This window comes from Cetorhinus maximus, unplaced genomic scaffold (genome assembly GCF_964194155.1).
Source record: "Cetorhinus maximus unplaced genomic scaffold, sCetMax3.hap1.1 HAP1_SCAFFOLD_214, whole genome shotgun sequence".
Classification (NCBI taxonomy): domain Eukaryota; kingdom Metazoa; phylum Chordata; class Chondrichthyes; order Lamniformes; family Cetorhinidae; genus Cetorhinus; species Cetorhinus maximus.
The window spans coordinates 500,824-516,646 of record NW_027596186.1 but is presented as its reverse complement, the minus strand read 5'-3'; the positions used below and the strand labels follow the sequence as shown (position 1 = coordinate 516,646).

General features: G+C 42.1%; 1 protein-coding gene across 1 annotated transcript in view; it reads right to left on the bottom strand.

The window, feature by feature from the left end:
- gpn1 (GPN-loop GTPase 1) overlaps positions 1–15,823 on the bottom strand; it is a 71,340-nt gene that overhangs the window by 21,878 nt on the left and 33,639 nt on the right. Inside the window, exons 6-7 of the mRNA XM_078535030.1 lie at positions 14,496–14,574; positions 8,975–9,069 (exon numbers count right to left, since the gene is read on the bottom strand). Coding sequence (XP_078391156.1) covers positions 8,975–9,069; positions 14,496–14,574 — 174 coding nt within the window. The remainder of the gene's footprint in view (positions 1–8,974; positions 9,070–14,495; positions 14,575–15,823) is intronic.

Genomic DNA, 15,823 nt, shown 5'->3' with positions numbered 1-15,823 from the left:
CACTTTGAATTCAGGAGTTGGTGAGGTATTTTAGAAGTGATGAGACTGCAAGATGGCTTTGGCAATTGCTAAGACTTGTCTGGGAGTAGAAGAGATAACTCTAATTGGGGTGGAGAGAATAACCCAAAGTAAGTTAACAGAGTTGGCGGTTAAGTTAAAATTGGTGCTAAGAAATCAGGTATAGTTAAAAGTATAGCACAGTATCTACAGGTGGAAGTGAAACCTGACACTAGTGAGTCAAAGCTGGATGTAGTGATACTTCAGTTACAAATGAAGACGCTTGAATTTGAACAAGCAAAGGAACTGAAAAAGCTTGAAATTGAAGCAAAGGACAGAGAAATGGCTTTTAAAAGGGAATTAGGAATTGTGAAGATAAAGAAAGAGAAGGAAGAAAGGGTAAAAGAGAGAATTCCAATTGCAAATGTTGGAAGTTAGAAAAGAGAAGTCACTAGGTAAGGAAGGATTTATCTCCACAGTAGAACCCAGTGGGAATATGTTTAAATTTGTACAAGCTCTTCCAAAGTTTGGGGAAACAGATATTGAAGCATTCTTTATTTCATTTGAGAAGCTAGCTAAACAGATTAAATGGCCACAGAAAAACTGGACATTATTATCACAGTCTGAGTTGTTAGGTAGGGAACTTGAGGTATATGCGTCGCTTTCAGAAGAAACATTGATGAATTATGATGTGGCGAAAAAAGCTATTTTGAGTTGGTTCCTGAAACATACAGGCAGAAATTTAGGAATATGAGAAAACAGCCTGGGCAAACTTATATTGAGTTTGAGAGAGTAAAACAAAGTAATTTTGACCGGTGGATACGGGCATTAAAAATAGAAACAACCTATGGCTCTAAGGGAAGTCATTCTCTTGGAAGAATTTAAAGATTCAATCCCTTCGGTAGTGAGAACTCATAAGGAGGAACAGAGGGTTGATTCTGTAAGGTAAGCAGCAGAAATAGCTGATGATTATGAGTTAGTTCATAGAGCTAAACCTTTTTTCCGTCACCCTTTCAAACTGGAAAAGGATAAAAAGTGGGAAGGTGAAAGGAAGGCAGGTAGTCAGGGAAGAGGAGTAGCTGGAAGTTCCCAGGAAGTTTTTTCTCAATAAAAAGGAAGTTGCTGAAGGTAGAAGTGACATTTGAAAATTGAGGTGTTTTCATTGTAATAAAGTGGGGCACACAAAGCCAGTGTGTTGGAGGTTGCAGGAAAAATTTGTAGGAATTATTGGGGTACAGAAAAGCTCTGGAAGTAAAAGTACTGTGAACTCTTAAGTTCAAGCACAGGAGAAGCCAGTGGTTTGTGTACAGGTGAAACAGGAAGAATCAGTGAAAGGTAAAGAAGTGGGAATGAGTTCATAGTTTACCCAAGAGAATTCTGAGGAGCAGGTTACAGAAATGTTTAAAGACTTTGTATGTGAAGGGAAAGTCTTTCCATGTGTAGAGTGGAGTAGGTAAATATGTTAACATTTTAAGAGACACAGAGGCTAGTTAATCCTTAATGTTGCGGGATAGTGATATTTGTCGTTCAGAGGGAGTATTGCAGGAGAAGGTAATAAGTGGGGTTCATGGAGATGCTAAATCTATTTCGTTGTGGAAGGTAAATTTAAAGGGCAGATGGAAGAACAGTGAAGTCATTGTTGGAGTGGTGGAAAAAATGCCCATTGCAGGGGTTCAATTTATTCTGGGTAATGATACAGCTGGGTCGCAAATGTGGGTGATGCCTGTGGTAGTTGAGCAGCCTGCAGAAGTGTTTTCAACAGAAGAAACATCCTGGATTGTTTCCTGATTGTATTATAACAAGATCAAAGGCCCATCAGGAGGAACAAATTAAACAAGATAAGCAGGCAGTTCAAAGGCAAGAAGATGGTGTCGAAATCCAATTAGCTGGCACTGTATTTGATGACATTGTTCAGGAGGAGGAATGCAGGACAGTTCAGTTGAAGTATTTAACTCAGAGATTAGTGAAGTTACATAAAAATGATTTGCAATTAAAACAGTTATATCAGAAAGCTTATTCAGAAACCGAAGCAAAATATATTCCAGTATGTTATTAGCTTTGAGGGAATATATTAATGAGAAAGTGGTGATTGGATCATGTCTTAGCAAATGAAAGCTGGAGGGAGGTGCATCAGATTGTTATCCCATTAGGATTTATAAATGAGATTCTGAGGATTGCTCATGAAATTCCAATGGGGGGACATTTAAGAATTAGGAAAACACAGGAAAAGATACAGCGGTATTTCTTTTGGCCAGGATTGCATAGGGATGTACTCAAATTCTGTAGAACTTGTCATATTTGTCAAATAACAGGAAAACCACAAGCAGTGATAAGCCAGCGCCTTTAATCCCAATACCAGCATTTGAAGAACCTTTTACTAAGGTCATGATTGATTGTGTGGGACCCCTCCCTAAGACTAAAAGTGAAAATCACTATTTATTAACAATAATGGATCTGTCTATTAGGTTTCCTGAAGCGATACCTTTAAGAAGCATAACTAAGAAGATCTTGGAGGAGTTCATTACATTTTGCACACGATATGGTTTACTTAAGGAAATACAATCAGGTCAGGGGTCAAATTTCATGTCACAGCTGTTTAAGGAAGTAATGAACAGTTTGTGGATAAAACAGTTGAAGTCAACAGCCTATCATCCGGAGTCACAAGTGGCTTTGGAAAGATGGCATCAAACTATAAAAACTATAAGAGCGTACTGTCAGGATTATCCACAGGATTGGGATACAGGAATTGCATTCTTGTTATTTGCAATTGCTCCTAATGCATCAACTGGTTTTAACCCTTTTGAACTAGTTTATGGTCATGAGGTAAGGGGACCACTGAAGTTGAGTCATGAGAAATTGGTGGGTCAAAATTCAGAAACTACTCTCCTGGATTACGTTTCAAATTTCAGGGAAAGTTTGAACAGAGAGTGTGAGTTGGCTAGGGAACATTCAAAGATCTCACAGCAAATGATGAAAGTGAAAGCAGATAAGGCGGCTAAAATTCGCAGTTTTATTTCTAGAGAGAAAGTATTAGTTTTGTTACCAGTACTAAGGGATTCCTTAAATGCAAGATTTAGTGGGCCTGACAAGATTGAAATGAAATTGAGTGAAGTGAATTATTTAATAAATACTCCAGATAGAAGAAAGAAGCAGAGGGTGTGTCATGTAAATATGCTTAAAAAGTACTTTGACAGGGAAGAGGAACAGAAAGAGGTGTTAGTGATGGTGGATGATGAGAGAGAGGTAGGAGTGCAGGACTCTGAAATTGATTTTCCTCTAATCAAATTGGATAATGAGGGGGTGCTTGAAAATTTAAATGAAATATTGAGTTGCCTTCCAAGCAAGTATCAAAGTGACTTGGAAAAGCTATTGCAGTTTCACTAACCTATTTGAGGAAATAAGTTGGGAAAGACATATTTAGCCTTACACGATGTATGTATAGAAATATCTTCGTGAGGCAACAACCTTATAGATTAAATCCAGCAAAGTTATCACAAGTATAAAAAGAAATTGATTTCATGCTTCAAAATGATATTGAGTCTAGTTGCAGTAACTGGAGTTCGCATAATGTACTGGTACCGAAACCAGATGGAACACAAAGACCGCGTGGACTATTGAAAGGTGAATGCGGTGACAAAAGCGAATTAATATCCTATACTACGATTGGAGGATTGCATTGAGAAAGTAGGACAATCAAAATTTATCACAAAGATTGACTTACTAAAAGGACATTGGCAGATACTGTTGTCGGAGAGAGCAAAGGGGATTCAGTTTTTGTAACACCAAATGGACTATATCAGTTTAAAGTCATGCCATTTGGTATGAAGAATGCACCTGCGACATTTCAAAGACTGACAAAGTAATTGTGCTGTTTATATTTAATGATCTAATTGTTTTCAGTCAGATGTGAGAGGAGCATTTACAGCATCTGGAAGAATTATTTACTCGATTACAAGAAGCTAATTTGGTGATGAACTTGGCTAAGAGTGAATTTGCAAAAGCGCAAGTTACATATTTAGGCCACATCGTTGGACATGGTAAGGTGGCTCCGAGAGATACCAAAGTCAAGGCTATCGTGGATTTCCCAGTGCCTACAACAAAACAAGAAGTTGAGATTTCTGGGCATGAGTGGGTTTTACCGGAAATTTGTACCAAACTTTAGCCAAGCAGTTGCTCCACTGACTGAACTATTAAAAAAGAACAGGAAGTTTCAATGGACACTGGAGTGTCAGGAGGCATTCGATAGTTTGAAAACTGTAGTAACAACGACACCAGTTTTGGCAGTACCCAATTATGCCAAGCAATTTAAGTTGGCCATTGATGCAAGTGATATAGGCATTGGGGCTGTACTGTTACAAGATGATGACACTGGGATTGAAAAACCGATAGGGTATTTTTCACAGAAGTTGAATGTACAACAGAGAAGATATTCAACGATTGAAAAAGAGACTGTGAGTTTGGTGTTAGCACTGCAGCATTTTGAAATTTATGTTGCAAACAATTCATCAGAAACAGTTGTTTATACAGACCATAATCCTTTGAAGTTTTTGGGCAAATTTTGTGACAAAAGTGCAAAGCTTTTCAGATGGAATCTATTATTAGAACCATTTAATCTACAGATTATACATGTTGCTGGAAGAGAAATTTGCAGGTGCACTATCAAGAGTTTGAGGCTTAAAAGGATAATGGGGCATTTAAAAAAAAAACCTGGACACTGAACTGGAGTGATTTCTGTTGATACCAAGGACTTGCATATGTATATTTATGTTAATGCATGCATCTGGTAATGTAATAGTGTAATGAGCATAAGAGATGATGTGAGATGGGTTATTAAAATGAAGCTGCCTTTTAGAACTATGACGGTTCATTTTTCGATAAGGAGGGAGATGTCATGAAGCTATTAATATATATATATATTTTGGAAAATATTTTTCTTTTAAAATAGAGGTTTAGTCTGCGGGTGTGTCTTAATTGGATTAAAGACAGCCAGTCTGGGTATGTACTAGTTTGAGATGTAAACAGAGAGGTAGAGCGTATTTGCATTTTTTGAATAGAGCATTCAAGAAGTGGGGTGAAAACTTGATGCCTTTCTAGCAGCTACCAAGCAATATGTTTTTATTACTAATAAAATTTGGTACAATGAATGGGGTTTCATTGTTAAAAGGTAAAGTTCAAAGAGACTGGTGAGACAATGACAATTTGAATTCAATCAGTGGTAGTAGGTATAACTTCAGTAGTTTTCGGGTGTGCACAGCATAGGCAATATAAGATCAAAAGGCAGCTGTAAGTCTTCAATTGGCCCCACAGTGAAAAGAACCTCATTTTGAATTCATAAGGTGCAAATGCTTTGCCTGGTGTTTGGTTAAGTCTATGGGTTGTTGTTGCCTTAATGGAGATTCGTTTGGGAATTTGTTAAAAGTTATGATGGTAGTAATTCGCAGCCATGTGTATATATTTTAACCTGTGTAAATTAATAAACTAAAGACAAAATATTGTGGATGCTGGAAATCTGAAACAAAAAAAAACAATGCTGGAAAAACTCAGCAGGTCTGACAGCATCTGTGGAGAGAGAAACAGAGTTAATGTTTCGAGTTTGTATGACCCTTCTTCAGAGCTAAAGAGAAGTAGAAATGTGATTAAAATTTATACTGTTTAAGAAGGATGGAGCAGGTGAAGCTGGATAGAAGATCCGCGATAGGTAGGGGTTAAGGAGAGATTGACAAAGATGTTATGGGATATGGATGTGGAGGGAAAGATAGAGTTAACGTTTCGAGTCCGTATGACTCATCTCCAGAACTAAAGAGAAGTGCACTAGAAAGAGTGCAGAGGAGATTTACCAGGATGTTGCCTGGGCTGGTGAGTTTTAGTCATGAGGAGAGATTGGATAGACTGGGGTTATTTTCCCTGGAGCAGAGGAGATTGAGGGGGGACATGATTGAGGTGTATAAAATTGAGGGTAGACTGGAAGGAACCTTTCCCCTTGGTGGAGGGATCAATAACCAGGGGGCATAGATTTAAGGTAAGGGGCAGGAGGTTTAGAGGGGATGTGAGGAAAAATTCTTTCACCCAGAGGGTGGTGGGAATCTGGAACTCACTGCCTGAAAGGGTGGTAGAGGCAGATACCCTCATAACATTTAAGTAGTATCTGGATGTGCACTTGTGATGCCATGACATACAAGGCTATGGGCCTAGTACTGGAAAATGGGATTAGAATAGTTAGGTACTTGTTTGACTGGCGCAGATGCGATGGGTTGAAGGGTTTTTTTCTGTGTTATAGACCTTTATGACTAAGTAAAAATGTGGTGAAATATATACTGCTTAAAGGGGGTGGAACAGGTGAAGCTAGATTGAAGGCCAGTGACAAGGGAAGGCAAAGAAGAGATTGCAAAAGATGTCAAACAAAAGGTCGAAGGGGTACTGATGGTGGTGATACTGGTTAAAGGAGGTGGTAATGGTGACATTAAGAGTAGAAAGCAGAATGAGCAAGTGACAGATGGCCCTAGTGGGGGTGAGAGGACGGTGTGGGAAATAAATCGAGAAAGGCTAAAAGGTGGGGATAAAACAATGAATAAAAATGGAAATAAATTTAAAAATAATAATAAAAATTAATAAAATGTTTCAATTAGTTTAATGTAAAGCCTCGAGAACCGGTTCCTGAATTTGGAGTCGCATCTTAAACATAACACTTAAAATTATAGGTTATGACAGTTGTTTAAAGTTTCCCTTGTGATGTTTAAATAACTCCACTTTACCAACTGCATCGGTCATGGGGGCGTGGGGGGGCAGAAAAAAGGGGCAAACCAACGAATAAATGAATAAAAATAAAGTAGATAAAAAATAAAAATACATTTTAAAAAAGGGATTAAAAAAGGGATGATGATGGAGAAGAGAGTTCATGGTCTGAAGTTGTTGAGCTCAATATTAAGTCCGGAAGGCTGTAAAGTGCCTAGTCGGAAGATGAGGTGCTGTTCCTCCAGTTTGTGTTGAGTTGCACTGGAACAATGCAGCAGGCCAAGGACGGACATGTGGGCATGAGAGCAGGAATTTATATTTATTTTTAATTTTATTTTTATTCATTGGTTTATCGCCTTTTTTCATCCCTTTTTCTATCTTTTTTCCCCCCAATCATTGCCCCTCCCCCTACCCCACCCCCAAAGGGCCATCTGTCACTTGTTCCATGTTGCTCTTTCACAGAACGCTGACCCTTGTTCTGCTATTCACACATTCTGCTTTCTGACCTTTATGCCACAACAAGCACTTTTTTTTAGCCCTTGCCACTATCAGTAACACTCCCTTGGTCTTGTGTCCATTACATCTTTGTTAATCTCTCCTTAACCCCCACCTATCGCAGATCTTCTATCCAGCTTCACCCTGCTCCATCCTACTTAAACAGTATAAATTTTAATCACATTTCTACTTCTCTTTAGCTCTGAAGAAGGGTCATACAAACTCGAAACATTAACTCTGTTTCTCTCTCCACAGATGCTGTCAGACCTGCTGAGTTTTTCCAGCATTTTCTGTTTTTATTTCAGATTTCCAGCATCTGCAGTATTGTACTTTTATCTCAGGAATAACAGCATGATTGATGTCAAAGATTTGAATTCGTTGTTGGGGTAGGAAGAAAACAGAAGAGAGAATGCAATTCCCAAAATGTACAGAATTAAAAACCCAAATTGTAGGAGTGAACGTGGTGCTGATAAAGCAGATGGGTTCTTTGAGGAGGAGGTGGAAATGTTGGGATGGGAACTGCAGCAGATGTGGTGTGCATTGACTTTCAGAAAGTCTTTGACAAAGGACCACACAAGAGGCCACTGGAGTAGATTAAGGGGTTTAAATTGAGGGGCAGGGGACTAAGCTGGTTTAAAGATGGTTAGGTGGGAGGAAACAGAGTCGGGTTTAAGGGCTAATACAGAAGTAAAATACTGCAGATAACAGAAATCTGAAATACAAACAGAAAATGCTGCAAATTCTCAGCAGGTCAGGTAGCATCTGTGCAGAGAGAAACAGAGTTAACATTTCAGGTTCCAGAATTTTCTGTTTTAATTTTGGACTTAAGGGCAGTCTGAGTGGGTGGTGAATAATGGTGTTGCAAAGGGTTCTACAGAGATTACAGCTTGCAACCAGACCCTCAGCCCAATCAATCCATTTGGGTGTTGATCCTCCACATGAGCAATATCCTAAAAACACAAGCCCACACTGGTCCTATACCCCTTTATCCTCAATTCCCTCAGCCACCTGTCTAGCCTCTCTTACACATTGACCTGATCTCTGCTTCAATCACCAACTCAGTGAGTTCCAAAGCCTCATCACTTTCCTTATTAAAAGAAGCTTCTCTTAAATCTGTGTTTAATGTTGTATCCATGCCCCTAATTCTAGACTGGAAACATACTGTCTCATATTCTGTCCTATCACTTTATCATTTAAAGCACCTCAGTTAAATCATCCTCTAAGTCCCTTTATTCTAATTAAAACAGCCCTGATTTTTCAGTATTGATGTTTTCTAATATCAGGCAGAATCTTAGTTACTGTGCTGTTCCCATCTGGTAAAGTCCAAAATTGCAAATTGACATTTACTGTGGTCTGAATAAGGTTTGATACAGATTCACCACTACTGCTCAACCTTTATATTCCATAAATTCCAGCATTCCTTTAGCCTTTTCACAGCTTTATCAACTTAAGCTGTTCTTAAAATGACCTGTGAACCCAAACCCTTCTGCTCCCCCAAAAAGAAAAATTACTTTACCAAAATGATTCACCTTGTATTTACAAACACTGAATTCCATCTAATAGTTTTTGTCCATTTCACTATTGTATTAATGTCCCCTTGCAGCTTCCTTTGGTCTTCAATTATTTATTATCCCTTCCATTTTACAATTATCTGTAAATTTGAACACTGCTCCCTCTCCAGCTTGATATCCAAATCACTGAATTGCAGAGTGACTAGTTTCTCCTCCCGATACAGAGCCTGGGCTCATACCTGCATGCGTACAGCATGTTAGACATGAAAGTGACTGGGTTTGTGCTGCGCGATGTGTCCATCACATAGACGACAACTGTGGAGAAGGTGGAGGCCTGTGGGAAGATCAGAGTTAATGTAATTACAGAAGTGTCGTGGTCAGGCTACAACACTAACATCTAAAGTAAGGCAAGACACTGGGAGGACAATCAGCCTTTAAGCTGGCACTAAATATGGTGAAGAGTTGGGCAGGTGGGGCTGGGGATATGGTAGGGAGAGGTGGGGCCAGGGGACAAAGATGTGCAGATGTAGATGGATTTATGGACAGAAGGTGGGTCAGGTATATAGGTGGGGCTGAGGACATGGGGGGAAGTGGTTAGGTGGGGCCGGGGATATTGAAGGAAAAGGTATGTGGGTAGAGATGAGGACTAGTGGATCCACCTAACCCATCCACACCTTTCAACCCGTCTCCCAAACCTCAACACCCACATCCAACCTTCACAACCGTCCTGAGGGATCTTCTAGATTATGGACTCGTCCTACAGGGAGGCTTCAACTCCACCTATTCACCTACCTTTCTCCCCACCCCCAATCCCCATCTATCTACCTTCTCCCCTGTGACACAAGTATAATCATTTTCATAATATTTGTCTGGTTTATTGTGAAGTAGGTTTATGGGTGTAGGTTTAGGTGGTTGTGTGTGATTTATTTACATTTGGCTGCAAGCTTGAAATTGTCAAAAGCTGGGTGTAGAAATGTACTTGAGATGCTAATAAGTAAACATGGAAGCTGGTTTAGCCTGGAAGGTGGGAAGGGGATTTGCATTTTTAGATAAAGGGAAGGGATTGTTGGATTTCAAAGGGGTCTTTGTCTGCTTACAACTAGTTAGATAAACAAGACTAAGGAGTGTGTTTATTTTCCCAAAAGGTTATTGACAATAATGGCAATATGGAAGTTTTTGTATTATGAGAACAACATATGGAACAATGTCTTTTTTCACGTTTCAAAGACATATGGAACAATAGAATTTACGTATTAAAGAGAGAGAAACATATAAAGGAGAATGAAAGGCTATGTGAAGAGATGGCCATGTAAGATCTAACAGGAGTGTTTGAAACAGCCTTCAGGAAGCCTCCAGCTGTTTGTGCATAAGTTTGCTATGTAAAGTGACTGAAGTTGGGGAAGTCATTTTGAATTCCACTGTCAGGTGGGTATTGTGTTATCTTCCTGATTTTGTTTCAAATCTGAAATCTATTTTGGACTGTTGCTTTAAAGGGGGTGTATAACTGGGAGTCGGGTCAAATTAAGAATTTTAGGATTTGTTACAGTAATAATTGTAGTCTTATGTGCTTGAAATCTTTTCTCCTTTTAATAAATATTTTAATTTAATTTTTAAAATCTCTAAAGGTCTTGGTGGACTCATTACTGCTGAATTCAGTGCACACATCTTCTCATAATAAATACAAATTGCAAAACCTTTGTGATAGCATGACCAAGTTTCTCTTGTGGATTGGGTCCACCTGGCACACATCATATGCCACATCATAACACCACCAGAAAACCATCCCCACCTACTCACTTTCCCCCCATGTCCCTAGCCCCACCCGTACACCTTCTCCTTTGTCCCCAGCCCCACCCGTACATACTTTCTCCCCATAAACCCATCTACACATCGGCCTCCCAATATCTCCAGCTGCCACCTTCCCCCCGCCTCCCCCAAATTTAGTAATTTGTTAGAAAATGGTGTGCCAGAGGACTGGCAGGTAGCTAGTGTAAATCCTATTTAAGAAGGGAGGATGAACATGTTTGTGGAATTATACAGCAATCAGTTTGACATCAGTGGAGAAGATTTACAAGGATGATATTAGAAACGTGTGGGTGTACAGGTCTGGAGAGGATTGACAGGCTGGGTCTCTTCTCTCTTGAAAAAAAGAAAGAGGGGTGACCTCATCGAGGTCTTTAAAATGAATGGTTTTGATAGTGTGGATACAGAGAGAATGTTTCCTCTTATGGGCATGAACATAACTAGAGGCCATTAATATAAGATAGTCACCAAAAAATCCAAATGGGAATTCAGAAGAAAATTCTACATCCAAAAAGTGATAAAAATATTGAACTTGTTACCACGGGGAATGGATGAAGTGAATGGTTTTAGATGCATTTAAGGGGAAACTAGACAAGCAGGTGAGGGAGAAGGGAACAAATGGCTATGATGGTAAATTTGGATAAGAAAAGATGGGAGGAGGCTCAAGTGGAGTATAAACACTGACATGAACTACTTGGGCTGAAATGGCAGTGAAACAAGCCAAAATCCTATTTAATCACCATCCCAACCTACACACTTTCTCCTGCATATAACCAGCAGCATCCACTCACCTCTTCCCATAAATCCATCCCGACCAACACACCTTCCCCCTATAGCCCCATTCAGACCTACCCACTTTCTCATTGTCCATGCTATCAAAGATCCCAGGGCAGGTACAGCATCAATTCGACATTGGGTGGCTTCTCATTGTAACATACAAGATTCTGAAGGGGCTTGACAGGGTTGACAGAGGTTGGGTTGGATTTTACGCTGAGGTGAGCTCCTCACACCCTTGCATAAATTTCTGGGGCAAGCCCAATTCTGCTTAGCCAGCTCACCTTGCTTCAACTTTTCAGGCAATGGCCCTTTAATTAGTATGAGGCAGGACTTTAGAACATGTTCAGGAGGAAGCCCCACCTCATAGATCAGCTAGCCAGAGGCCAGCAGCGCCAAGCAGGAGCGGTGGCCATGACCGGTAGTGCAGGCAGGCCAAGCAGGCAGCAGTCAGCAATGGACTGGGACAGCCAGCTGGGGTCAGGCTGACAGGGGCAAGCGAGGGGCGGTGGGGACATGTTTGGTAGGACAGAGTGGAGGATGGACTTGAGAGGGCAAAGCCATGGGAGTAGGGACCCCAATAGTACTGGGAGGCCAGGAAGGAGCTAGGCGCCACCCTTTCACTGAGCAGAGCCCGCAAGGTTAAACCGTTGGGTGCAGGCCTCTCCCACCATCCATTATATCGGAGCAGCACTGGGGTGAGGCCAATAGTTGAGCATTAATTGCCCACTTAAGGGCCTCAATTGGACCATGGGCAGGTGTCCCAGCCAATGCCTCGCCTGTCCCCTGTAAAATTATAGAGGAGACGGGGCCAGAGGCAGCACAGCGCCCTGTGAAATTCAGCCCATGGTTTCCATTGGCTGGGGAATCTGAAACATGGAGCACAGTCTCAGGGTAAGGGGACCATCAATTAGAACTGATGAGAAAAATTTCTTTTCTCAAAATGTTGTGAATCTTTGGAATGCGTTTACCCCCCGCCCCACCATCTGTTGTTAAATATATTTAACGTGGATATGGACAGATTTTTGACCTCTCGGGGGATCAAGGGATATGGGAAGCATGCAAGAAAGTGGAGTTGAATCCCACTACACTGTACCCATCAAACACTCCCAGGACAGGCACAGCACGGGGTTAGATACAGAGTAAAGCTCCCTCTACATCGTCCCCATCAAACACTCCCAGGACAGGTACAGCATGGGGTTAGATACAGAGTAAATCACCCTCTACACTGTCCCCATCAAACACTCCCAGGACAGGTACAGCATGGGGTTAGATACAGAGTAAATCACCCTCTACACTGTCCCCATCAAACACTCCCAGGACAGGTACAGCATGGGGTTAGATACAGAGTAAATCACCCTCTACACTGTCCCCATCAAACACTCCCAGGACAGGTACAGCACAAGGTTAGATACAGAGTAAAGCTCCCTCTACACCATCCCCATCAAACACTCCCAGCAGCACGGGGTTAGATACAGAGTAAAGTTTCTCCCTCTACACTGTTCCCATCAAACACTCCCAGGACAGGTACAGCACGGGGTTAGATACAGAGTAAAGCTCCCTCTACACTGTCCCCATCAAACACTCCCAGGACAGGTACAGCACGGGGTTAGATACAGAGTAAATCTCCCTCTACACCATCCCCATCAAACACTCCCAGGACAGGTACAGCACGGGGTTAGATACAGAGTAAAGCTCCCTCTACACTGTCCCCGTCAAACACTCCCAGGACAGGTACAGCACGGGGTTAGAAACAGAGGAATGCTCCCTCTACACTGTCCCCATCAAACACTCCCAGGACAGGTACAGCATGGGGTTAGATACAGAGTAAAGCGCCCTCTACACTGTCCCCATCAAACACTCCCAGAACAGGTACAGCACGGGGTTAGATACAAAGTAAAGCTCCCTCTACACTGTCCCCAACAAAAACTCCCAGGGCAGGTACAGCACGGGATTAGAAACAGAGTAAAGCTCCGTCTACACTGTCCCCATTAAACACTCCCAGGACAGGTACAGCATGGGGTTAGATACAGAGTAAAGCGCCCTCTACACTGTCCCCATCAAACACTCCCAGGACAGGTACAGCACGGGGTTAGATACAGAGTAAAGCTCCCTCTACACTGTCCACATCAAACACTCCCAGGACAGGTACAGCACGGGATTAGATACAGGGTAAAGCTCCCTCTACGCTGTCCCCATCAAACACTCCCAGGACTGGTACAGCACGGGATTAGATACAGAGTAAAGCTCCCTCTACACTGTCCCCATCAAACACTCCCAGGTCAGGTACAGCATGGGGTTAGATACAGAGTAAAGCTCCCTCTACACCGTCCTCATCAAACACTCCCAGGGCAGGTACAGCATGGGGTTAGATACAGAGTAAATCACCCTCTACACTGTCCCCATCAAACACTCCCAGGACAGGTACAGCACGGGGTTAGATACAGAGTAAAGCTCCCTCTAGACTGTCCCCATCAAACACTCCCAGGGCAGGTACAGCATGGGGTTAGATACAGAGTAAATCATCCTCTACATTGTCCCCATCAAACATTCCCAGGTCAGGTACAGCATGGGGTTAGATACAGAGTAAAGCTCCCTCTACACTGTCCCCATCAAACACTCCCAGGACACTTACAGCACGGGGTTAGATACAGAATAAAGCTCTCTCTACACTATCCGCATCAAACTCTCCCAGGACAGGTACAGCATGGGGTTAGATAAAGAGTAACTCTCCCTCGACACCGTCCCCATCAAACACTCCCAGGACAGGTACAGCACGGGGTTAGATACAGAGTAAAGCTCCCTCTACACCATCCCCATCGAACACTCCCTGCAGCACGGGGTTAGATACAGAGTAAAGCTCCCTCTACATTGTCCCCATCAAACACTCCCAGGACAGGCACAGCATGAGGTTAGATACAGAGTAAAGCTCCCTCTACACTGTCCCCATCAAACACTCCCAGGACAGGTACAGCACGGGGTTAGAAACAGAGTAAAGCTCCCTCTACACTGTCCCCATCAAACACTCCCAGGACAGGTACAGCATGGGGTTAGTTAAGAATAAAGAATTCTCACCCCAAGCGGTTCAACACAGGTAGATGGATTGTACTGTCCATGAGTGAAACCACTGGTTGGAATGAACTGACAGGATTCAAAAGCTCCATTCCGTGTTTTAATACCTACCAAAGCTTCGGTGATGATGGTTCCTGATGCGGACCAGGTGAATACTTCAATCTGTCCGGGAGTGTCTATTAGAACAAACCTTAAAATAAAAGAGAGGAGAACATAAATCAGTAGTCTAAGGAGAATCATCCCAGCTTCTCCAGTCTCTCTGCATCACCGATGTCTCTCATTCCTGGTATCATTCTAGTAAATCTCCTCTGAGCCCTCAGCAGGCTTTGATACTCTTTCGAGTTATCAACAGTCACAGATTGCAACTCTTTTTGTCGAGTACAATCACAGTTCTTGGTTTCCGGGAGTGGGACATGAACCCACAACCCTCTGATTCAAAGGCGAGGGTGCTATGAACTGAGCCACAGCTGACACCTCAACAGCAGGCTTTGATATCCTCCCTTAAGTGTGGGGCGCAGAATTGGACAGAATTATTAATTGTATATTAATTGAGTGCTAAATTATATTCAGGTGGTGGACATTAACTGGAGATTCACTTGTGCCCCTAACATAGGAGCAGACAAACTATGGTTGTTAGATTGGGAGGCGCATGCTTATAATCTGTATTTCTAAATAAAAGCTTATGATGTGTGTAAAGATCAGGCTCCAGTTCTGTCGCTCACCACCTGGCTTTTTAAGAATTAGAACAATACTCTGGCTGAGGCATAACCAATTTATTATAAAGATTTGGCATAATGTCCCAGCTTCTGTACGTTTATGGCTCCATTTAATAAAGCCAAGGATTCCTACAAATGTTGTTAAAAAAAACCAACCTGATTGTTGGGAAAGGGTTGATCAAACGATACTGCTAATGATTTCTTAAAAAGGAGAAAATGCTGGAAATACTCAGCAGGTCTGGCAGCAACTGTGAAGAGAGAAACAAGGGGCTGAATTGTCCCAGATTTGCACTAAGTGCGGTAGCAGGTGAGTAAACATAATTTTACCCGTCGAATGCATTACTGGCTTTTCACGCTGTATCATCCCAAACCCGCCACATTAATTATGCATTCCTGGGAAACATGCCGTTTCCATGGAGGGCGCACTATCATTTGCTCACTCCACCATCACCTCACCACTTCATCACGCTGGGCGCCACATTTAAAGTGCAGTTTCCAGCCCAGGACTGCTGCACAGAAGACAGGATGGTCCCGAAAGGCAAAAAGACTGCAGCCCCCTGATTCAGTGACATGTCCCTCGAGCGCCTTTGAATGCCCTGGAGGCCCACTGTGATATCCTCCAATCCCATTCTGTCCACAGGATGGGCAGCTGAATCACCAATCCAGCATGGGAGGTGGTAGCAGCAGTGGTCAGTGCCAATGTCCTGCAAAAGAGGACAGCCA